Source organism: Lithobates pipiens, unplaced genomic scaffold (genome assembly GCF_037356315.1).
Source record: "Lithobates pipiens isolate NorthernLeopardFrog02 unplaced genomic scaffold, aLitPip1_a1.2 Scaffold_23, whole genome shotgun sequence".
Classification (NCBI taxonomy): Eukaryota; Metazoa; Chordata; class Amphibia; order Anura; family Ranidae; genus Lithobates; species Lithobates pipiens.
The window spans coordinates 133,143,003-133,169,423 of record NW_027507785.1 but is presented as its reverse complement, the minus strand read 5'-3'; the positions used below and the strand labels follow the sequence as shown (position 1 = coordinate 133,169,423).

Here is a 26,421-nt window from a genome sequence, read left to right as displayed (position 1 = left end):
ACCGACACGAGGAGAGATTACTTCACTTCCTCTCCTGTGTTTACATTACAGGAGAGGAAGTGATGTCACCGAGCATTTTCATTCGTCGGGAGCGATCGCGAGGGGGTGGCCATGAATGAATGGCCGTCCCCTCGTCCGGGATCGCTCCCGAACGAATACCGACCGCCGCAGGCACCGGGCGGGGGCCCGATCGGGCCCCCGACCCGCGGGAGGCAAGGGACGTACATGTAAGCCCTTATGCCTGCCCGTGCCATTGTACCGACGTACATCGGCGTGCGGCGGTCGGCAACTGGTTAATGAATAAGCACACCTGTTAGTTTGTGAAATGCGTCTACCATTTGTGCTGTCTGTAACACTTGGGATGTTCTTTATTAAATAAGAATTTTGATGGATCTTGGAATGCAGCCATTTCTTCAGTGTCCATGCTAGATCTCAAGGATCTAAAGTGGTTACATAGTTAGTAAGGTTGAATAAAGACACCAGTCCATCCAGTTCAACCTGAGTGAGTGTCTACAATTGTCCCTATCCCTGTACATTGCACACTCACATCAGTCCCTCAACGAGTCCACAATCCAAGGTGACCATTCATATTGTGAGGGGTTAGCTCGGCAGCGGGTGTGTGTGACCCCTGGATGGGTTCACAACACAAAATCAGGCACAGCAGACAGCGTTGTAGGTGCAAAAAACAAAAGATGCGGTTTATTTATGCTACATGCAGTGAAACATATAACAGCCAAACAAAAATAAAACATGAAAATAAATCCTGGTCAGCTTGACCTCTAATTACACACTTAGATTCCCTGTCTAACAACTGAGTGCAGCCTTGTGCTGCACCAGTCCCTGTCTCTGTTGTAGAGGTTTGCCACACAGGCGTTAACTCACCGCACAGAACAGGTGTCACACTCCCCAGTCTATACAACACAAAACTGGTTCCAGGATGGAGCATCTCCCTAAGCATGCTGGGGTTTTTTGGAGAGGTCTTAATGAGCCCACTTACTTCAGCTGGGCTCATTAACTCTTCCCCTCTAGTTGTACAAGTCTGCATAAAGCCTGAATCTAGGGCACACATATTTCCCATCCTGGATACAACCAGGTGACTTTACCTGCCTGCTGCTACAATATACAGTGCCTTGCGAAAGTATTCGGCCCCCTTGAACTTTTCAACCCTTTGCCACATTTCAAGCTTCAAACATAAAGATATAAATTTTTTATTTTTTGTGAAGAATCACCAACAAGTGGGACACAATTGTAAAGTGGAACGAAATCTATTGGATTTTTGAAACTTTTTTAACTAATAAAAAAATGAAAAGTGGGGCGTGCAAAATTATTCGGCCCCCTTGCGTTAATACTTTGTAGAGCCACCTTTTCCTGCGATTACAGCTGCAAGTCGCTTGGGATATGTCTCTATCAGTTTTGCACATCGAGAGACTGAAATTCTTGCCCATTCTTCCTTGCAAAACAGCTCGAGCTCAGTGAGGTTGGATGGAGAGCATTTGTGAACAGCAGTTTTCAGCTCTTTCCACAGATTCTCGATTGAATTCAGGTCTATCTTTGAGAAATGGCTTTCTTCTTGCCACTCTTCCATAAAGGCCAGATTTGTACAGTGTACGACTGATTGTTGTCCTATGGACAGACTCTCCCACCTCAGCTGTAGTTCTCTGCAGTTCATCCAGAGTGATCATGGGCCTCTTGGCTGCATCTCTGATCAGTCTTCTCCTTGTCTGAGCTGAAAGTTTAGAGGGATGGCCAGGTCTTGGTAGATTTGCAGTGGTCTGATACTCCTTCCATTTCAAAATGATCGCTTGCACGGTGCTCCTTGGGATGTTTAAAGCTTGGGAAATCTTTTTGTATCCGAATCCGGCTTTAAACTTCTCCACAACAGTATTACGGACCTGCCTGGTGTGTTCCTTGGTCTTCATCATGCTCTCTGCGCTTTCAACAGAACCCTGAGACTATCACAGAGCAGGTGCATTTATACAGAGACTTGATTACACACAGGTGGATTCTATCACCATCAGTCATTTAGAACAACATTGGATCATTCAGAGATCCTCGCTGAACTTCTGGAGTGAGTTTGCTGCACTGAAAGTAAAGGGGTCGAATAATTTTGTACGCACCACTTTTCAGTTTTTTATTTGCTAAAAAAAGTTTAAATTATCCAATAGATTTCGTTCCACTTCACAATTGTGTCCCATTTGTTGGTGATTCTTCACAAAAAATTAAAATGTTAAATCTTTATGTTTGAAGCCTGAAATGTGGCAAAAGGTTGAAAAGTTCAAGGGGGCCAAATACTTTCGCAAGGCACTGTACTAGGGCCAATTTTGGAAAGAAGCCAATTAACCTACCTGCATGTCTTTGGATTTTGGGAGGAAACCGGAGTACCCGGAGGAAACCCACGCAGGCACAGGGAGAACATGCAAACTCCGGCCAGGTAGTGTCGTGGTTGGGATTCGAACCAGCGACCCTTTTTACTGCTAGGCGAGAGTGCTAACCACTACAACACTGTGCCGCCCTGACACCACTGTGCCGCCCAATATCCACTTTTTCCACGTGGAATCAATCAAATCTGTTGTCTCCATCCTATAAGGAGGAGAACTTCTGGCATCAGTCGACATCAGGGATGCATACCTGAATGTACCTATTTTCCCCTGCTTGCCAAAAATATCTGCCTTTTAAAGTATTAAAACTTCACTTCAGTTGTAGCATTGCCTTTTCGGTCTAGCTACTGCACCTCGGGTGTTCACAAAATTTCTGGCCCTTCCTTTGGCCAGATTAAGGACTCTGGGTATAACAATTGTAGCCTACCTACACGACCTGCTCTGAATAGACAGGTCAGTAGCCCACTTAGACCAAAGCATGGTCTCCACAATCAGCTACCTGGAATACCTAGGTTGGGTACTCAACCTAGAGCGTTATTCTTTAAAACCATTAAGAAGTCTAAGAATACTTGGGTCTGGTTATAGATACAGCCCAGAAGAGGGTGGCTTTTACCCTAGGCAAAGATAAGTTCCATAAAGGAGCTGGTTCAGGTGGTCAGGGCAAAGACAGGTCCTATTCGCCTTTGTATAAGGTTGTTGATAAAAATGGTGGCTTCATTCCAAGCGATTCCCTACGCTTGGTCTCATTCAACACTGCTGCAAAACAGTATCCTGTCTACCTGGAACAAGAAGGTCCAAGCGCTAGATTTTCCAAAGAGTCTGTTCCCAAAGGGTGCTCCAGAGCCTCAGTTGGTGGAAGATATCCAAGAGTCTGCAGAAGGGGAATTCCTTCTTACCAGGTACAGCTGCCTGCCTTGCGGGTTGATGAGCAGTCTTGGAAGACTGTCCAAGGGAAATGGTCCAGAATTGAAGGACTTTGCCCATCAACATTTTAAAGATTCGGGCAGAACCCCTAGCTCTAAGGGCCTGGGTATTCAGGTTGTGGATTTGTCCTGGTGGATTCAATCTGACAAATCCACAGCAGTGGCTTATGTCAACCACCAAGGGAGTACCAGAAGTTATGCAGCCCAGGGAGAGGTAAACCATATCCTAGCCTGGGCAGAAAAGCAGGTGCCGCAGGTATCAGCAATTTTAATTTCAGGGGTAGAGAGTTGGCAGGCAGACTACTTGTGTCGCCAGCAGTTGTTCCTGGGGTAGTGGTCCCTTCACCCCAAAATCTTTCTGCCTATATGCCAAAGATGGGGGATTCCAGACATATGTCTGTTTGCGTCCAGGTTCAACAAAAGGTTGACAACTTTGTGTCAAGAACAAGGTATCTGCTCGCATATGTAACAGATGCGTCGGTGACCCCGTGGGATCAGTTCTCTTTGATTTATGCATTCCCTCCTATTCTACTGCTACCATGACTTCTCTGCAGGATCAAGCAGGAAAATAAGTTGGTCCTTCTGGTGGCCCCAGTGTGGCTCAGAAGATCTTGGTATGCAGAAATGGTGAAGATGGCGGTAGGGTCCCCATGGGCCTTACCACCACGTGCAGACCTGCTATTGCAGGGACCAGTATTCCATCCTATCTTACAAACGCTATATGTAATGGTTTGGCTATTGAAACCTCCCATTCTGAAGAATCAGTGATATCTACCTTGATTAATACAAGGAAGCCAGCTTCCAGAGTCATTTATTATAGAGTCTGGAAGGCATATATGTTCCTGCTGTGTGTCCAGGGGTTGGCATCCTAGAAGGTATATTCCTTGCTATATATTCAAGCTAGCCTTGAGTACCATCAAGGGCCAGGTCTCGGCCTTATCAGTATTATTCCAGCGACCACTTGCTTTGCATTCCCTTGTCCGGTGACATGGCTTAATTTGCTGGTTAGGTCACCCTTAAAGCCTTGGGACTTGGTTTTGTCAGGTTTACAAAGACAGCGATACGACATACTCCCTAATTATTCACAAGGATAAGGTGGTATTGCATCCTTATTCTAGCTTTTTGCTGAAGGTGGTTTCAGGTTTTCATCTAAACCAGGATATTGTTCTTCCTTAATTTATTTTATTTTTTCCCAGAACCCTGTTCTACGGAAGAAAGGTCGCTACATTCTCTTGATGTAGTGAGAGCAGGCAAAGTCTATTTGAAGCTGACTACTCATTAATAAAAAAAACAAAAACAAAAAAACTGCTGTTTATGTTGCCTGAAGGTCCTGGAAAAGGATAGGCAGAGTCAAAATCTACTATTTCTGAGTGGATCTGACAAGTAATTATTCAAGGGAAGGTAGTTCCACCTTTTCAAATCACAGCACACTCCACCAGGCCTGTTAGTGCTTCATGGGCAGTGCATCACCAAGCCTCCATGGCTCCAATCTACTAGGCCACAACTTGGTCTTAAGTCCATACATTCACCAAATTTTATCAGGTGGATGTTATAAGGCATGAGGATATCGCCTTTGGGCGCAGTGTACTTGCAGGCAGCAGTATAGGTCCTCAGGTCTGATGGCACCCTACTTTTGTTTGTGTCTCCCTCCCCTCAGTTGGCATTGCTCTGGGGCATCCCACATAACTACTATGGCTATGTGTCCTGTGATGTATGATTAAGAAAATTGTCTTACCTGTAAAATCCTTTTCTTTGAAGTACATCACGGGACACAGAGGTCCCTCCCCTCTTTTTGGGTATACACGTGTATTGCTTTGCTACAAAGCTGAGGTACTTCCCTGTAGGGGGAGGGCTTATATAGGGAGTTGAACTTCCTGTTTAGGGCTTGCCAGTGTCCATCAACCACCTAAAGGTGGCTTATAAAACCCACATAGTAACTATTATGGCTCCTGTGTCCCGTGATGTACTTCAAAGAAAAGGATTTTACAAGTAAGCTGTTATAAAAAATCCTATTTTTTAAATCATCACAACAGAAACTACCCAAATGACCCTTATCAAAAGTTTACACACCCTGTTGGCTTGATTACATGCACACATGTTTGAATGAGTTTCTGGACTCCTGACAGACCCTTGCATCTTTCATTCAGTTCTGCACTGGCATTTCTGATTTATGGGGAAAGCAACAGAATTGCCAAAGCATCTGCGGGAAAAGTTAGTTGAACGGTATAAAACAGGAAAGGGATATAACAAGATATCCAAGGAATTGAGAATTCCAATCAGCAGTATTTAAACTCTAATCAAGAAGGATTAGAACTGGAGGCAAGTCACATGGCCACTCATTAAAATGAGAACAGAGGTTTAACCTTAAACTAAATAGAAGGTTCTTTACTTTAAAAGCAGCAAGGATGTGGTATTCCTTTCCACAGGCGGTGGTCTTAGCAGGGAGCATCGCTAGTTTAAAAAAAAAACTATTAGATAAGCACCTGAATGACCACCACATACAGGCATATACAATGTAATACTGACATTATCACACATATAGGTTGGACTTGATGGACTTGTGTTTTTTTTTTTCAACCTCGCCTACTATGTAAACTATGTAAGTGGAAAATTAGGGGTTCTGTTGAAACCAAACCACGGTCAGGTAGACCAACTAAAATTTCATCCACAACTGCCAGGAAAATTGTTCAGGATGCAAAGAAAAACCCACAAATAACTTGGCCACAACCATAAACACTACATTTGGAGAGGCGTCAACAAGGCCTATGATGAAAGGTATACCATTCCTACTGTGAAACACGGAGGTGGATCGCTGATGTTTTGAGGCTGTGTGAGCTACAAAGGCACAGAAAATTTGGTCAAAATTGATGGCAAGATGAATGCAGTATGTTATCAAAAAATACTGGAGGAACATTTGCATTCATCAGCCAGGAAGCTGTGCATGGTAACGTACTTGGACATTCCAACATGACCATGATTCAAAAAACAAGGACAAGTTGACCTGTCATTTGCTACAGCGGAATAAAGTGAAGGTTCTGGAGTGGCCATCTCAGTCTCCTGACCTAAATATTATTGGGCCACTCTGGGGAGATCTCAAAAGTGCAGTTCATGCAAGACAGCCTAAGAATTTACAGGAACTGGAGGCTTTTTGCCAAGAGGTATGGGTAGCTTTACCATCTGAGAAGATAAAGAGCCTCATTCACAAATACCACAAAAGACTTCAAGCTGTCATTTTATTAAAAGGGGAAATACACGGTATTAAGAACTGGGGTATGTAAACTTTTGATCAGGGTTATTTGGGTAGTTTCTGTTGTGATTACGATTTTTAAAAAGAGTAAACACAGTTGATTGATAATAAAAGTCTTCATCCAAACACTAACCATGAGTGAAAGAAAAGTTTCTGTTTTATCATTCATATTCTCTGTAAAATGGCCAAGAAATCATAAATTCTGCCAGGGGTATGTAAACTTATGAGCACAAATATATATATTATATTATATAATTAATATTTATGCTCATAATTTCACTTTCTTTCATACCTTTTTAGAAGTACTTCTGTCCTAGCTTGGCTGCAGCATAGAACATCATGTCCTCTTCTGCGGCGAGCCCTCCTACTTAACCCCTGCTGCCTTCTGGAACCAGTGTGTCCCAGAAGATGGGCTGGCCATTCACAAAGCGCTGTGAGATTCATGCATGTCCAGTAGGAAACGGCTGTGAAGCCTGAAGGCTCCCCTGCCGGTTTACCTTAGTTGGAATGGTGGCTCCTCCACCCGAGCCGGGGATGAATCGGCCTCATAGGGCCGACATCGCAGGCTCCCTGGACAGGTAAATTTCCTTATTAAAAGTCAGCAGCTACAGTACTTGTAGCTGCTGACATAAATTTTTTTTTTTTATGTGGCTGGAACTCCGCTTTAACCCTTTGTTAGGACACACTGTTCAAATCTCGTTACAATTGATAATGTAGATGTGCCTGCACAGTACAGACAGGTTTAATTATGGTAATTGCAGCTCAGCCCCCCATAAACAAAAATAACTATCTAGGTTTTTTTTCTTGCTGGAGGGTCCAGAATAGAGCATCTAAAAAGGTAAGCTGCAGTTTTAATTTTTTTTTATTTATTTTTTTTAAGGTTATGCTATGTGATAGGGGACCTTTAACAAATCTAAGGTAGGCATTATCCCAGTTTTGCTCTAACAGTGGAAATATATTTTTAATTGTTACTAAACCCGAACATGGGAATGCAATTATTTTAGTAAATATATACTGCTAAATACCTTTTCTCATTGGCTATAGCAGTCTTGTGACTACTATCAGTGTCTGCTTAAAGCTTGTAGGAGGAATTTCACTCTACTCTGAATATCCTATGAGGCTGCAGGACTCCTGACCCTCTGTCTGGACAGTGCTGATTGGCCCTGTGCTGATGTGCTGGCCCTTTGCTGATCGCATGCACCCTCCCAGTAAAAAAAATAAAGCTCTCTAGCAATACACACCAAACTGAGCATGTGCAGAGTGACTCCAAATGCTCTGGCTTATCAGGAGATGTATTGGGGTCAGTGGAAGAAGGGGAGGATTAGGGAAGACAGGATCAAACAGCTTTTTTTACACAATGCGGAGGATTAACCCCTTAGGTTCCACCGTGCGTATACCAAGCATGCTTTACTGCATACTGACTGATTTCAGTGTTGTGGGTTTAGTAACACTTTAAGGCTGATTTCCTGGCAGATGAAAACCTAATTTAATGCTGTTATGCATTCATTAAAATTTTATTTTAAATGCAGTGTAAGCACTCTTCATATCAGTTTATTACAACCCTTGTATTGCAAGGCTGAGAATGAAGGCAAGTACAAGGAGCCCATCAGCCATGTTTTGACAGAATTTCTGATCAAGCTGTGCTGATGGCATACCAGAAAACTTGAATCCAAAACCACTTTTGTGGCAATACTCCCCTCTTCTCCAATGCTTCCCCCTGCAGGAAATCAGATCCTGCTGCTTTCACCAATCTTACTGTTAGGCAGCCCAGGATCTTTTTTTTTTTTTTTTTTTTTTTGTTCAACCGGTGGGTTGAACAAAATAAAAGCTGACTTGATTCCCCCATCCACACACTCGATATGAATGGAATCCTCCCTGATGAGCTATTGTTTTCTGACAGCGCGGAGAATTCCCTGTCATCAGAGTACACTAATCAGCGCTGCTGGCTATAGCATTGATCAAGCAGGAGAAATCTGACTGTGTGGTTGTACAAGTTCCCTGTCCATACATGGATCAAAATTTGGCCAGTCCCTGCTAAACCGGTTTAAATTTCAATCCATGTATGGCCAGCTTTAGCCTAAACTGTAAAGAACTGGGCTTCCTGCCATCCTGGGCTCACTGTTCTGCTTTATATCATTATGTTAGTGTTCAAAACAACAGAAATGACCACCATCTGTTGGAGGGGAGAAGACCTGAGTAGAGCTGTAGAATTAATTTTACTAATTTTATTTTATTTTTTTCAGTCCGGCATTTGCTAGATGAAGGCGCAGATCCATGTGCGGCTGATGACAAGGGGCGTACAGCACTGCACTTTGCTTCCTGCAATGGAAATGATCAAATTGGTAAGATAATATTGTGAATGGCTAAGATTTCTTTGGTGGCATTACAAAATGTCTTGTATCATATTTTGGTTACATTCAGTTTTAAAAGGAGCGTCTAAAATGGCAAAATACTTGTATTAAAAGCTGCTTTTTATATCTGACTACAAACTGGTTTCAAGGAAATTAATTTATTGACAAAGGAGTTTAAGCTTCAACGCCCTGCAGCTAACATGAGTCGGTGATTGGCTATTTTAATCAGAGGCTTATGAGATGGGTATTTGTCAGGGCTGGGCTCAGCCCTTCCTTCCTTAAATCTGGCCGCTCAGCTGTTGGATAATTGCTAGCTCCTATCTCTCCACAGTGACTCGCCTGTTGATATCCTGCTTGTCAGTCCTGCCTACTTAGCCATCCAGTCCAGATGATCTCTACCTTTGTCTTGGTCACATCTCTAGAGACGCTCCCCTATGTTCCTGCGAAGACTTGCTTGGCTGACATTCCTTCTGGCTCCAGATCCTGCTTGGTGTTCTACTACGCTCATCTCTGGCTCCCTGACGTTTTGGCTTGTCTGACTATCCGTTCCAGTTCCTGAATTCTGGCTCTGTGTTGACTATGTTTACTCTGTTTACCTTTTTTTATTATTATTAAACAAGTGTGATTTAACTGTACTTCTGTCTCAGTCTGATTCATGGTTTCTGACAGTAGACGAAGGCCATGAATTCAGAAGATGCAGTCAATCCACTTGTTGGTAATATTTTTTCCAGATTGTATGAGCAGAATCACTGCATGGATCGATTTGCCGTGGCACATGGCTCACCTGCAATCGTCCACAGTGTGACTGCTCCGGTACAACCTGTGTTGCAGGCCGTCCCTACTACTGCTCCAGTCTCTGTGCAAGCACCCACCTTGAGTGTTACTTCTATAAGAGGTGTGTCTGGTTCCGCTCCACTTCCTCAGCGACTTGGGGGTGATCCAATCCAATTCAGAGGGTTTCTCGACCAGGTTGAGATATACTTTGAGGTGCTTCCCCAGGCATTTCCCATGGACAGAAGCAAAGTAGGTTTCGTGATATCTTTGCTTTCTGAGAGAGCCTTGGCCTGCGGAAACCCTCTATGGGAGACCCAAAAACCTGTTTTCTTGAGTTACCCTGAGTTTGTGGCTTCTTTTAAAAGGGTATTTGACATTCTCGCATGCTCCGCTTCTGCTGACAAGTGCCTCATGTACATCAGAGTACAAGAACTGTTGTCGATTTATGCCATTGAATTCCGTACTCTGGCAGCAGAGATTGCTTGGAACAATGAGGCCCTCGTGGCTACTTTTTCTCATGGTCTCTCGGATACCATCAAGGATGAGATAGCAGCCCGAGATATACCCACTGAGCTGAAGAAGTTGATCATGTTTTGCCATCCTCATTGACTCCAGACTCAAGAGAGAGACTACCTTTTAAGCAGCATTTGCGGAAGCCTCCTGTACATTTGTCTTCAAACTTTGCAGTCCCACCCTTGCCTCCCTCACCTCCCATACCTCCTGGTACCGAATCCATCTGTGAAGATGAAACCATGCACTTGGGCTTCACGCATCTCTCTGCGGATGAGAGAACCCTTAGGAGTAGGGAGAGATTGTGCCTTTATTGTGGCCAGGCAGGTCACTTTTTGAAGTCTTGTCTTACCAGTCCAGTGAACACCCAAACCTTGAGGTCCTGTCATGGACAAACCTTAGGTGGCGTTGTTTCGTCCTCAGTTATCCAGAAGGATAAGCCCCTGGTTTTGGTTACCCCTTCTTGGGCTGAGTCGTCCATCGAGATACAGGCTCTAATCGTCTCTTGGGCTGCAGGCCTGTTCATTGATGCTGCCTTTGTATCGAAGCACTCGATTCCACTGCAACTGAGTGACACTTCACTCGCCATTGAGGCTCTTGACAGGAGACCTCTACAGCCTGCCCATGTGACTCATGAGACTGTTCCATTGTCCATGGCCGTAGGGGCTCTTCACCATGAGATAATCCAATTCCAAGTTATTTCCTCACCTAAGTTTCTGCTGGTTATTGGTTATCCTTGGTTAAGGAGGCACAACGCCTCTTTTGATTGGCTTCATGCTGAGGTTCTCTCCTGGTCACCACAATGCAGTAAGACATGGTTCCAGAAGGTAGCCAAGGTCCTGAGTACTTCTTCGTACCTTTTCACTCTCCTCTCTGCCGGTGGAGTACCACGATTTTAGCAATGTCTTTGACAAAGGTCAAGCCGGTAGTTTGCCTCCACAGCGGTCATATGATTGTGCAATTGACCTTCAACCTGGTGCCGTACCCCCTTTGTTAGTCTTGGAGGATAAGGCCATGGAGGAGTATGTTGCAGACGCACTTTCTCAAGGTTTAATCCGCAAATCCTCATCTCCTGCTGGTACTGGTTTCTTCTTTGTGAAGAAGAGTGGTGAACTGAGACCTTGTATTGATTATAGGGGTCTTAGTCATTTCACGATTGATAAACGCCTATCTGAGTCCATTGATTACGGAGTTTTTTTGACCGCCTCAAGGGAGCTACAGTTTTCACGAAACTTGATTTGAGAGGGGCATACAATCTCATGAGGATTAAGGAGGGCGACGAATGGAAAACTGTGTTTTAATGCCAGAACAGGCCATTATGAGTACCTCGTTAAGCCTTTTGGCTTTTGTATCACCCCGGCAGTTGTCCAGGAATTTTTTAATGATGTCCTCTGAGATTTGTTGCAGTTATGTGTAGTGGTTTATCTCAATGATATCCTCATATCTTCTAAGTCCCTGGAGAGCCACCACACAGATGTCTGCCGTGTGTTTCAGAAACTAAGAGAACAATCTCTATTGTAAATTGGAGAAGTGCGAATTCCATCGTGAACAGGTTAAATTCCATGTCATTTCCACTGCTGGTTTTTCGATGGACCCAGAGAAACTTTCAGCAGTCCTACAGTGCCCGGACCCATGGGTTTATGTCCTCTGTAGTTTGCCAACTATTTTCACAAGTTTATTCGTAACTTTTCGTCACTGGTCAAGCTCCTAACTGATATGACCAGAAAGTTCGTTAACCCACAGAGTTGGTCTCCGGAGTCCACTAAGGCCTTTGAGAGTTTCAAGGCTGCCTTTGTTTCTGCTCCTGTGTTGGCACATCCTGATCCTACGTTACTTTTTATGCTTGAGCACCCCTCTGTCCCAATGTCCTACCTCCTGAACACGCTATGCATCCTTGTGGCTACGTTTCCTAGAAATTGTCACCTGCGGAGTGCAGTTACAAGATTGGTGACAGAGAGCTGTTAGCGATCATTGTAGCGCAGTTTTCTCACAATAGTGTCTTGAATTCTGCTTCCCGATTGTCCCCGTTTATGGCAAACTATGGTTTCCAACCTTGCATGTTGCCTGACTCATTTGTTCCGCAGAGTATTCCTGCGTTAGAACAGCATCTCCATGGTCTTAGTTCCACTTGGGCACAAGTCCAGGAGGTTTTGTGACATGCTAATTATAGGTACAGACTCCATTGTGGCCGCATATGCCTGCCTGCGCCTTCCTACCAGGTTGGGGGCAGGGTCAATCTGTCATCTCGCAACCTCTGACTTCGTGTACCCTCACTGAAGTTCGCAACTCGGTTTATTGGGCCTTTCCGTATTCTTCGCAGAATTAACCCAGTGGCTTACGCATTTAGGCCTTCCTTCTAATATGCGTATTTCATGTGTAATTATTAAAACCTTTGGTCTGAAACCGCTTTACCACCTCGTTTCCTTGTCCTCACCCTGTACAGGTTGAAAACCATGAGGAGTATGAAGTACAGTCCATTGTTGAATCCCGTAGGTGCATACAGTACCTGGTGCATTGGAAAGGGTACTGTCATGAGGAACGCTCTTGGGTCTCATCCTCAGACTTACATGCCCCTGTCCTCCGAGATTTCCATAGACCTTTTCCCCTCAAACCTGGTGGTCCTCCGAGGGGGGGGAGGGGTCATTGAGGAGGGGATACTGTCACGGCTGGGCTCAGCCCTTCCTTCTCAAAGCTGGCCGCTCAATTGTCGGCTAATTGCCAGCTCCTATCTTTCCACAGTAACTCACTTGTTGATATCCTGCTTGTCAGTCCTGCCTTCTTAAGCCGTCCAGTCCAGATGATCTCTGCCTATGTCTTGGTCACATCTCTAGAGACGCTCTCCTGTGTTCCTGTTTAAGACTTGCTTGGCTAACATTCCTTCTGGCTCCATATCCTGGTTGCTGTTCTAATACACTCATCACTGGCTCCCTGATGTTTTGGCTTGTCTTGCTATCCGTTTGGGTTCCTGAACTCTGGCTATATTTTGATTAACTTTTTACTCTATTTACCTTTTTTTATTATTGATAAACAAGTGTGATTTAACTGTACTTCTGTCCCAGTCTGATTCATGGTTTCTGATGGAGCTGCACGATTCTGGCCAAAAAGAGAATCACAATTTTTTTCTTAGAATAAAAATATCACGATTCTCTCATGATTCTTGCAACGTAAAATCTTTAACATTGTACAAAAAAAAAAATGGGCTAACTTTACTGGTTAGTTGAGTTTTTTTTTCTTCATTCATTAATGCATTTTTTTCCAAAAAATAAGACCACTGTGCAAATACAGTGTGACATAAAATATTGCAACAACCACCATTTTAGTCTCTAGGGTCTTTAATAAAAAAATATATATAATGTTTGGGGTTCTAAGTCATTTTCTAGCAAAAAAAAAGATTTTAACTTGAAACCAACTAATGTCAGAAAAAGGTTTAGTCTATGTTACAATGTTTATACTTGAGTTCCACTGCTAAAGAATGTTGTGATTCTTGGCAGACTGTCCAGTTTTTTCTTCCTTTCTTTTGACAGCTTTGGCTTCAGAAGAGCAGAGAGAATTCTTTGCATAGACAGAATCGGGAAACACTTTTGTCAAGATCACAATGGGGAAAAAAATTGCAATAACGGTTCTTGACAATTAATCGTGCAGCTCTAGTTTCTGACAATATTTTACTTTGACTGGTTCTCCATAAAGCCTACGCGTTTGCTACATTTTAATTCTTTATTTTTGCTCTGTTAGGCCCCTTTCACATGAAGGGTCTGATCAGGTCCACTTGCCAGTTTTTCAGAGCGGACCTGATTGGATTGTCTGGCAGGTATAAACAGACGTGTACTTTTTATTATTTATTTATTTCAGGTACTTGTATAGTGCCGTCATTTTACGCAGCACTTGTATATATAATATACATTCACATCAGTCCCTACCCTCAAGGAGCTTGCAATCTAAGGTCCCGCATTCTAGGGCCAATTTAGACAGGATCAAATTAACCTACCAGCATGTCTTTGGAGTGTGGGATGAAACCGGAGTGCCCGAAGGAAACCCACGCAAGCACAGGGAGTACATGCAAACTGCAGGCAGGTGGTGTCGTGGTTGGGATTCGAACAAGAGAACTCTTTACTGCTAGGCCAAAGTGCTATCCACTACACCACTGTTACCACTCCGGTCTGCTTAAAAAAAAAAAGGGGGGGGGGGTGGGGGCTGGGGGAGAGTCCGTCTCCCTTCTAGGCAAATCGAAAGGAAATTGAGTGTAAATGGACAGTGGAGTCTGTTTACTTCTGGCCATCCATAGAGCAGAGCAGGCTGTGTCCTTGTCCACTCTGCAGACAGCTTCCCCGCTGATCTCGGTGGAATCCACCCAGTGTGAAAAGGGCCTTATAGAACTTTCTTGTCAGTTTTATTCACTTCTGAATTTGGATTACCAGAAATTAAATATACATAAGAAATAGGAATGAAAGTGCAGACTGCCGATAACTAGTCCAGCTGAGAAAGTGAAAGTTGACATCTAATTTGGTTGGTTGTAAAAACATCTCTTTCCTTTTCATACATCATGAGCCACAGACTTGGGCTAATATTCAGTACCTGGTTTATACTTCATCTCCAGGTGAATGGACACTGGTAGACCAAAAGTCTTTAGACAGGAAGTGCTTCAGTTTTTTACCAGTGTCTGCAAGGGGGATGGCATGGTTGTTTGAGCTCACTGAGCTCCAGGTCTCTAGTCCCACAAACGGTTCTTAACCACTTGCTTACTGGGCACTTAAACCCCCCTCAGTCCCAGACCAATTTTCAGCTTTCAGCGCTGATGCACTTTGAATGACAATTGCGCGGACATACAACACTGTACCCAAATGACATTTTTATCTTTTTTTTTTCCCACAAATAGAGCTTTCTTTTAGTGGTATTTAATTACAGCTGGGAGTTTTATTTTTTGCTAAACAAACAAAAAAAGATGCAAAAAAAAAAATCATGTTTAATAGTTTGTTATAAAATTTTGCAAACAGGTCATTTTTCTCCTTCATTGAAGTGCGCTGATGAGGCGGCACTGATAGGCTGCATTGGTGAGCACTAATAGGCTGCATTGGTGGGCACTGATAGGCTGCACTGGTGGGCACTGATAGGCATAGTTAAGGCGGCACTGATGGGCACAGATAAGGCGGCAAAGATGGGCACAGATAAGATGGCACGGATGGGTGGCACTAAGGGGCACTGATTGGTACCACTGATAGATGGGACTGGTGGGCACTGATAGGTGGCACTGCTGGGCACTGATGGGCGGCACTGCTGGGCACTGATGGGCACTGGTAGATGACACTGATGGGCACAGATATGTGGCACTGGGGTGCAGCACCTTTGAGGCAGATTGTGGGCACTGCTGAGTGGCACTGTGGGCACTGCTGGGTGGCACTGTGGGCACTGCTGGGTGGCACTGTGGGCACTGCTGGGTGGCACTGGCGGGGGGCACTTATTTTTTTATTATGCTCAGTGATGAGGGGGCAGGTGGGCACTGGCAGGGGGCAGGTGGGCACTGCCAGGGCTGGCCGTGATCGGGACTGATGTCCCGATCACGGCCGCCGGTGATCGGCTCTTTTTTTTTCTCCTCGCGCTGTCAGCGCGAGGAGGAATAATAGCCGATTACCGGCTCCGTTATATCACATGATCAGCTGTCATTGGCTGACAGCTGATCACGTGATAAGGGGCCGGGATCGACCCCTTGCTCGGATCGGTGATCAGGCGAGTCTCATAGACTCGCCGATCACAGAGCGCGTGCATGGGACTACGTCAATAGACGTAGTCCCGGCAAAGGAGATCCGCGCTGTAGCCGTCATTCGGCTATAGCGCGGGTCTCAGGTGGTTAAAGGAATCAGGGAATCAGGGGATTGACCGATCTGATCAATTTGGTACAGGCTCTATATGCTTACATAAATGATACCCGAGCCTCACAAAGAAGACTCAAGATCCTTTGAGGTTTTGCCTGTAATGCGGCCTCCAGGCGCTGGACCCTACCATGTGGAATCTTGGACACCAGAGCGCTAAGTCATTCCTGCTTGGTGCTGTACAGGTCTAAGGGAGTGGGCCCGAAACACGAAAAGGTTACCCAGTTCTTGAAGGTCCTCAAGTGACTGGAACCCGCTGTGATGGGTGAAGATTGGGCTCTTAGTTTTTTAAGCTGCCCTGCTCCTGAACGGGTAAGTGAAACCCCTTTACTTATTGTGGGATGTCCCAGTGATTGTAACAATCAGTCAAGCTAGCTAGAGGCTGGACATCTGTGTGCGGTGACCATACAGGGGGGTTTTTGGTTAGCTGTGGGTGTTTGCAAAGTGAACCCTTTTTTTTTTTTTCTTGTGTCTGGCTGTTTTTTACCTGTATGATGGCGCACGATGGTGAGCCATTTTGCCTTCCACAGAACGTTCCGGTGCACAGCCATCTTATTTAGGCTGTGTATGCCAAGCAGGCGGTGCTTTCAGAAGGCAGCTGTGGGACACAGCAGGCTCTGAACCAGGCATTTGCAGCAGTTCATTTATCCTTACCCGGGTCACGTGAGTCACCAGGTGTTGCTCGGCAGGCTAAAGGTGCTTAGCAGGATTGTTGCATAGGGGCTTGGTGAGCCCTATTAAAGGGTCTCCCTTTTGAAGTGTGTTAATACTACACCCAGATACTTTTTTTTGTGGCTATTAAATGTCTTCAAAAAGAGGAGCGGGACTTACACTACAGGGAAAGGCACACCTATGTCATCAGTAGTTCCTGATGAACCTAGTCGTATGCCTAGTGTTGTATCCCCTGAAAGGCCAGAGGTTCCGGGCAATCTGAGCCGCTGTGCCTATCTGGTATTGAGCCTACAGTCAATGCTGCTGCTTTACACTTTATCACCAAGGATGAACTGTCCTTGACCCTAGCCGGGTTAGAGCACAGGACTGCTGGCATGATTGCCTGCAACCCGCAGGGTGGCAAGAAGCGTGACAGAACCTCCTCCCCGAAGCCTCCTAGTTTGGAGCAGGAATGGTTTGAGGAAGGGAAAGAGCTAAAAGCTCAAGTTTCTGTGGAGGGCCTGGCAGATGAGACTGCTTCCGAGCAACCTAGACAAGAAGATATCCAGTTGATGTCTGCCTCTCAGTCATGGAGGCTTTTGATCCTGACTCATGACCAAAATAGTTAATTCTGCCTAACTTGAGGATTATCTGGCTGAAAATAAGACAGATATTCCTCGAGCACTGTGCTTTACTGTTTGTCTTAAAGGATTAATACAGCGGGTTTCTTGTTTTGCTCTGTTTGTACATATGCGTAGACTTTTGTGGCTTAAGAACTGGTCAGCCAAGCTTCCTTGTATAGACGTTATTGGTGGTTTCCTTTTTCATGGGGAACTTTTTATTTGGTGATTATTTGGACAAATATATCCAAAAGATTTCCGGAGGGAAGAGTTCTCTACTTCATGGGAAGAAAAGCACCAGGCGTCCCTTGAACCTCCAGGGACTGCTTGCTCAAGTATCTCAATGCCAAGGCAGTTCTGCCGCCAACAGGGCGCTAGAGCCAGAGGTAAGCCGCAAGGCCAGTGCCAGAAAAAGCCCTGGGTCCAAAACTCTTATAAATCCAGCACTAAGCTCTCCTTTTGAGGGGATGCCCCCACTCTATCGGGTAGGGGGAAGGCTGCTGCACTTTGCAGAACAATAATTCTGGATGAGTGGGTCACCTCAACTATATCCTGCGATTACAAGCTGGAGTTGCGGGGGATTCCCCCCAGAGTTTTCAAAGATCCAGAATTCCCTTGGATCCTCCAAAAAGAGATTTATTGATTCAGGCACTACATCCTTTACTGCATCAAGGAGTGATTGTGGAGGTTCCTGTATCTGAAAAGGGGCACAGGGTTTTACGCAAACCTTTTTATGGTTCAAAATGGGGACACAATGCTCATTTTGGACCTAACATCCCTGAACTATTATCTACTAGTCCAGTCCTTTCGGATGGAGTCTGTCTGCACAGTAGTGAGCTCACTCCAGATGGGAGACTTTCTAGCCTCCATCGATATAAAAGATGCGTATTTACACATACCTATCTTTCAGCCTCATCAGAGGATCCTACGATTTGCAGTAGAGGAACGTTATTTTCAGTTTGTGGCTCTACCTTTTTGGGCTTGCTACAGCTCCCCGGTGTTCACAAAGGTCCTAGCACCAGTACTGGGTCGCTTAAGGGCCCAAGGGATCTTGGTGCTCGGGTATCTGGAAGACCTCCTGCTCAGAGATCACTCATTACAGGCTCTAGAACAGAGCATAACATGCACAGTGCACTACTTGAAAAGCAGGATCATAAATACTGAAAAATCAGCCTTGAAACCAGCTCAGTCTAAAGTATTATTTAGGTCTGATCTTGGATACGGTCGAAGCAGGTTTTTTTTTTTTTTTTTTTTTTTGTCACCCGCAAGGATCTGTGCCCTGAAGGATCATGTGCATCAGATATGGGGCACCAGACAACCCTCCATTAAGCTCTGTATGAGTCTTCTAGGGAGGATGGTGTCCTTCGAGGCAGTGCCCTATGCCCAGTTCCATTCCAGGCCTTTACAACAGGACATCTTGTTGGCTTGGAACAGAAGAGGACAGGCCCTGAATTATCCAATGTTCTTATCGCCTCGGGCACGCTGAAGCCTAAAGTGGTGGTTACAGGATCAGAACCTACGAAAGGGAAAAGCCTTCCTCCCGGTAACTTGGAGAGTAGGAATGCACCGAAATTTCGGCCGCCGAAACATATCGGCCAAAAATGGCCTTTTCGGCAATTTACCGAAAGAGAAAAACAGCCGATAATAGAGCCGAAATGGGGTAGGGCGGGGTTCTGCCCCCACCCCTGGTGCCACCGATCATGGGGGTGTCCTATAGCACAGGAGAGCCGCCTCCACCTGGTTGATTAGAGCGCCGGAAACACCACAGCTTTCATTTCAATAGCTGTGTGTTCCTGTGCCATGCGCCCTCACATACAGCCCCTGCACCCTTGTCCGGGGAACTTTGATAAACAGATCGCCTGTCCCAAGATTTTGCGCGATTTTTGAGCTCTGGGCGGCTTTCAGCCGCCTTCGCCCATTCGTGACGGCCTTTGGCCGTTCTCAATGGCTTTCGGCCCTTTGCGGCGGCTTTCGGCCGCCTTCGGCCCTTCTCGGCGACCAAAAACCGCGAGAAAGGCCGAGAGCAGCCGAAAGCCGACAACAACGGCCAAAGGCGAGCGAAAACCGCGAGAAGGTCCGAAGGCGGCCGAGAACTACCGGGCACTGCCGAGATGCACAGGAAATCTCTGCGGCGCCATTTTTAAAATCTGAAATGAACGCTGACAAGGGGACAATGATGGACAAGGCTGCAATGATGGACATGCTGCATGACAAGGCTGCAATGATGGACAGGCTGCATGACAAGGCTGCAAATGACACTGATAAGGCTGCATTGATGGGCATTTAAATGTAAGTTTTGATGTATAGAATACCTCTGCGCCAACCAACCAAACAAAGAAACGGAAAACTGCTGCGTACGCTAGAAAAGAGCTTTACCTACTCCATAAGTTTTGTCAATTATAAATGATAGTGTCGCGCAGTATGAGCCAAGATAGAAATAGAAAGAGAGAAAAAGGGGAAAAGAAAGGAAGGGACAGGGTGGGGGGGGGGGGAAGCAAACAGGGGGATAGGTAATGGAGCTATAGATGAAAGGTAATGGAAGAGAACTAAATAAATGGATATGGACTTAATATAAAAAAGTACCTTTTAACTTATATGTTACGTGATGAGCTAGGTAAATAAATAGTAATAGCAATCATAGGCCAATATCTGGACAACAGAAATCTATATACGTTCACTCTAGTAATAGTAAACACAACTGTGCAAAAAATGCAATATAGCATGCCAAGTGAATAAATAAATAAATAGTAATAGCAATCATAGGCTAATATCTGGACAACAAAAATCTATATACGTTCACTCTGGTAATAGTAAACACAACTGTGCAAAAAATGCAATATAGCATGCCAAGTGAATGTGCAAAATATAAAACAAATCTGAATAAATCAAGTAAATTGACTAAAGAGAAGTAGTGGCAGAAAAAAAAATATATATATAAAGCATGGACTTCTAGTTCATAAAGTGCATTACATTGTGCAAATACTGCTAGCAGCAAAAAAACAGTGCATAGCTTTGTGTAAACATTGCAAGTGGCAAAAAAAAAAAAAGGGGGGGAGTTAAGTGCTAATAATGCAAATTAATAAGTCCTGGAATATTGAAAAATAGACGTGCAAAATTCTGCAAAATAAAAGTTCTTTGTTTCAAACTCAAGTGTTGGTGTTATCATGCAAACACATAAGTGCAGTGGTTGTTTCTTTCTTTCATCCAATAGGTGAGAGGATGTGCCCTTACCTCACGGCTGTGAGGTTACAGCCTTATTATAGTATAGGTGTGTATATCCTATCGCTCCAGTTCTGAGATCTTAGGATGGGTATACCTCACAAGATATAGAGATGATAATCCCATAGTGTAGTATTTCAGCGAAACCAATTTTTATTAAGATATAACATCAGGGTACTCACATTATGGAGCACACATAAACAGCGGTATATGAATGAAAACGAGCGCTGCACTCCAGCGTTCTTTCCGGTGTCCCTCTCTCTTTCTCCTTCCTTACGCGTATTCGTCACCGTCACGTGACTTCATCAGGGAATGAATAGAGAGAAGGAATTTGCCTTTATATACTAAAATTTAGTCATTACGGCGGCCATTTTGTTGGAGTCCGGAGACCAGAAGTCTCATTGCGGCCATTTTTTGTGTGTTATGTCGCCGGAAGTAAGCCGGTAGACATCATTTTGGAGGTTTTTGTAGCATAAAGGTTTACTGCGCACTGGTTAGAGGAGTAATGACACCGGAAGTCTACTCGAGCACCTAGATCTATTTAAAATGAATGCTGGGATAAGTTAAAATTACAGATGTAAACCAAATATTAAATAATCACATAGCTATATATTTCATTCCAATATTTTGCCATAGATCACTAATAATAATATTAATAAAAGAGTGTATATTAAAAAAGGAAATATAGAATAAAATATAACAAAAAAGATAATATATATAAAACAAGAAAATATAAAATGGGGAAAAAAAAAAAAAAAATATATATATATATATATATATATATATATATGTAAAATATATAAATGAACCCCTAGATGTTACAACTAAATTATTAAAAAAATGTGTTAAAAAAAAAAAAAAGGGGGGGGGGGGTAATGGAGGTGAAAAACTGTTTAAAGAGACAGCCGCAGGTGTGATAGGAGGAGTCTAAAAAATAGCAGATTTATAAATAACTCATATAGATGTTAAAAATCACTAATAAAACAATTCAAACCAAAATCTATGTTTAAACCTTGGGGTGCGAAAGTGTCCAAAATAAAAATCCATTTGGATTCCGATTGGCTCAGTGTTCTTACTTTATGGCCACCACGCCAATGTTTGACATAAGGTTCTACACCCCAAAATTTTAACTGGGAAGGGTCTTTGTTGTGGACAGAGGCAAAGTGTCTCGACACAATGTGCTTGTCAAATCCTTTCATAATATTCTGCACGTGTTCTTTCAGACGTATTTTCAGGGGTCTTTTTGTACGGCCTATGTATTGGAGGCCACAATTACATTCCAATACGTAGACTGCTCCCTCAGTATTACAACTTATAAAGTCCTTTATCTCATATGTATTCCCGGTAGTTGTAGATGTGAAGTCCTTCCTTTTCTTATTCTGGCATCCAGTTTTTAAGCAAGCATAGCATCGTTTACAGGGAAAAAACCCTTTCCAGAGAAGAATGAAAAATTATTTTTGGGGGGGTCTGGGATGTTTTTTACTATCTTATCCCGGATAGTTGGGGCCCGTCTATATACAAATTTGGGTTTTGAAGGAAGTATTTGCTGTAGTTGTATGTCTGCTAATAAAATGTTCCAATTTCGTCTAATTATTCTTTCTACATCCTTAAATTGGGTATTGTAGTCGAGGATGATCGGTACTAGGTCATCTGTAGGTATTTGTTTTGGTTTATCTTCTAGTAGTATTTTTCGATCAATGTCTGCGACTTCCATAATTTTTTTATTAATAAATTCATTATCATAGCCTTTCTCCAAGAATTTGTGTCTTAGAGTCTCTGCTTGTGCTTTAAATACTTTATTATCAGTACAATTTCTCCTTATCCGCATTATTTGTCCTTTTGCTATATTGAACAGCCAGTTGTTATGGTGGCAACTTCCTATTGGGAGGTAGCTGTTACTATCTACCTCTTTGAAGTGTGTTTTAGAAGAGATTGTGTTGTTGTTCTGCATAATTTCTAAATCCCAAAAATTTATATATTTATCACTAACCTCCCAGGTTAGCTGAATATTTCTGTTGTTGACATTCAGGCCTTCCAGGAAATTGGTAAGTTTTCCTGGAAGGACTTCACATCTACAACTACCGGGAATACATATGAGATAAAGGACTTTATAAGTTGTAATACTGAGGGAGCAGTCTACGTATTGGAATGTAATTGTGGCCTCCAATACGTAGGCCGTACAAAAAGACCCCTGAGAATACGTCTGAAAGAACACGTACAGAATATTATAAAAGAATTTGACAAGCACAGTGTGTCGAGACACTTTGCCTCTGTCCACAACAAAGACCCTTCCCAGTTAAAATTTTGGGGTGTAGAACCTTATGTCAAACATTGGCGTGGTGGCCATAAAGTAAGAACACTGAGCCAATTGGAATCCAAATGGATTTTTATTTTGGACACTTTTGCATCCCAAGGTTTAAACACAGATTTTGATTTGAATTGTTTTATTAGTGATTTTTAACATCTATATGAGTTATTTATAAATCTACTATTTTTTAGACTCCTCCTATCACACCTGCGGCTGTCTCTTTAAACAGTTTTTCACCTCCATTACCCCCCCTTTTTTTTTTGTTTTTAACACATTTTTTTAATAATTTTGTTGTAACATCTAGGGGTTCATTTATATATTTTACACACACATATATATATATATATATATATATATATATACATATATATATATTTTTCCCCATTTTATATTTTCTTGTTTTATATATATTATCTTTTTTGATATATTTTATTCTATATTTCCTTTTTTAATATACACTCTTTTATTAATATTATTATTAGTGATCTATGGCAAAATATTGGAATGAAATATATAGCTATGTGATTATTTAATATTTGGCTTAGATCTGTAATTTTAAGTTATCCCAGCATTCATTTTAAATAGATCTAGGTGCTCGAGTAGACTTCCGGTGTCATTACTCCTCTAACCAGTGCGCAGTAAACCTTTATGCTACAAAAACCTCCAAAATAATGTCTACCGGCGTACTTCCGGCGACATAACACACAAAAAATGGCCGCAATGAGACTTCCGGACTCCAACAAAATGGCCGCCGTAATGACTAAATTTTAGTATATAAAGGCGACTTCCTTCTCTCAATTCATTCCCTGATGAAGTCACGTGACGGTGACGAATACGCGTAAGGAAGGAGAAAGAGAGGGACACCGGAAAGAACGCTGGAGTGCACCGCTCGTTTTCATTCATATACCGCTGTTTATGTGTGCTCCATAATGTGAGTACCCTGATGTTATATCTTAATAAAAATTGGTTTTGCTGAAATACTACACTATGGATTATCATCTCTATATCTTGTGAGGTATACCCATCCTAAGATCTCAGAACTGGAGCGATAGGATATACACACCTATACTATAATAAGGCTGTAACCTCACAGCCGTGAGGTAAGGGCACATCCTCTCACCTATTGGATGAAAGAAAGAAACAACCACTGCACTTATGTGTTTGCATGATAACACCAACACTTGAGTTTGAAACAAAGAACTTTTATTTTGCAGAATTTTGCACGTCTATTTTTCAATATTCCAGGACTTATTAATTTGCATTATTAGCACTTTACTCCCCCTTTTTTTTTTTTTTGCCACTTGCAATGTTTACACAAAGCTATGCACTGTTTTTTTGCTGCTAGCAGTATTTGCACAATGTAATGCACTTTATGAACTAGAAGTCCATGCTTTATATATATATATATATATATATATATTTTTTTTTTTTCTGCCACTACTTTTCTTTAGTCAATTTACTTGATTTATTCAGATTTGTTTTATATTTTGCACATTCACTTGGCATGCTATATTGCATTTTTTGCACAGTTGTGTTTACTATTACCAGAGTGAACGTATATAGATTTTTGTTGTCCAGATATTAGCCTATGATTGCTATTACTATTTATTTATTTATTCACTTGGCATGCTATATTGCATTTTTTGCACAGTTGTGTTTACTATTACTAGAGTGAACGTATATAGATTTCTGTTGTCCAGATATTGGCCTATGATTGCTATTACTATTTATTTACCTAGCTCATCACGTAACATATAAGTTAAAAGGTACTTTTTTATATTAAGTCCATATCCATTTATTTAATTCTCTTCCATTACCTTTCATCTATAGCTCCATTACCTATCCCCCTGTTCGCTTCCCCCCCCCCCACCCTGTCCCTTCCTTTCTTTTCCCCTTTTTCTCTCTTTCTATTTCTATCTTGGCTCATACTGCGCGACACTATCATTTATAATTGATAAATGTAAGTTTTGTTTTTTGTTTTTTCCTTAAATTTCCCTCCTAAAATTTTTTCCCTTAAAATTCTCTCCTAAACTTGGGGTCCGTGTATATGTTAAGATTTTAAGAGTACATTTCTATATGTGCTTATTTGTGATGATATTATTATTAATAATCTTTTTATTTAAAAAAATTTATTTTGTTTACCCTCTTTCATGTTGTTATGATTTAAATTCATAAACCATATGATGAATGAACATCTTCAATCCATACGAGTGTGTATGTACACACACACTGCTGTGAAAAATAATTTGCCCCCTTCCTGAATTTTTTATTTTTATTTTTTTGCATATTTCTCACACTTAAATGATTCAGATCATTAATCAAGTTTTAATATTACACAAAGATTGAGGAAAAGGGGACATTTTGGGACTTTGAATGAGATGTGCATTTGCAAAAAATAAATATATTACATGATCAAAAAAAGTTTATTCATAAAAATGCATTGGATAAGGTACATAGCAGATACGACCAGCTGATAAGCATATAATACATATAGAAAAAATATATTATTGCACAGGCTTAAAATCCAAAGAGCATTGTAATATACAAACATGATTGAGTAAAAACTGCATTAATAAGCTTGATGCGTTTCGTGGATACATTCCACTTCTTCAGAAGCAAATGCAGAATTCATGTCTATAAAAAAATACATATATCCAAAATTACTCTGATGAATTAAATAAGGATGTAGGGGAAGGAAAATAGCCAAACATCCCAAATGACTTGCTTAACAGCTCTAAAAAATGGTCATGTGATGCTAAAGCCAGCTGGTAAATGAAGGCCGGGACAAATCCCTACCGGGAGCTGGGAGGGCGTCGATCTGCAGGCAGCCAAGGCGGAGGACACCACACTCCAGGGGAGCAAGGAAATATGTAACAGGGTGAACTGCAGGAAGATGTCTGCGACAGCTCCAATATATGTGAAATATAACCATGTGATCAATAGAGACAATGTGGTGTAGCTAACAAGGAGCAGAAAGCCCTAGAAAAAAAAAAAAGCAATGGTAAGACATCCTGGAATCACAGCAGACCAATACTGTCCAGGATTTCAGGACTAACCAAAAATGAAACAAGAAAAAAAAGAGCAAGAAAGTGTGATAAAGACAACCATAAAAAAACCAAAAGTGATGAAGTAATGAAGTGCAGCGTCCAAGAACCACAACAGACCAATCCTGTCCAGAGATTCCATGACTGACAAAGTAACATAAACAAGGGGGAAAAAGACAAAATTTAAATGATGAAAACAGGGAGAGAACCCCCCCCAAAAGTGTGGGGGGGAGAGAGAAAAAAAAAGAAGAGGAGTGGAAAGGGGTGTACCTGATGATCTGGGTATGGATATCAAGACTTGCCATGTGTGATCCAAGGAGTATCAAGTGTAAGAGGAGAGATTGAAACCTCCCCCAGGACTGCAATATATACCCGCCAGGGCCGCCGCACAAGACTCCCCCAGCATCACGCCGAGTGTGTTTAAATAGGGTTCTCCCACCAGATCAGCTGACACAATGCGCCCAGCGTCGGCGGGGACACCTAACGCACGCTAAGCCACCAGAAGTGACGTCATATGCAGCGGCGCAGTTTA

At 42.7% G+C, this 26,421-nt stretch overlaps 1 protein-coding gene across 3 annotated transcripts in view; it reads left to right on the top strand.

The window, feature by feature from the left end:
- Positions 1-26,421, top strand: part of ANKRD54 (ankyrin repeat domain 54) — a 131,621-nt gene that overhangs the window by 58,718 nt on the left and 46,482 nt on the right. For all 3 annotated transcript variants that reach the window (XM_077452395.1, XM_077452394.1, XM_077452393.1), the window contains exon 3: positions 8,792-8,890. In XM_077452395.1, coding sequence (XP_077308521.1) covers positions 8,792-8,890 — 99 coding nt within the window. The remainder of the gene's footprint in view (positions 1-8,791; positions 8,891-26,421) is intronic.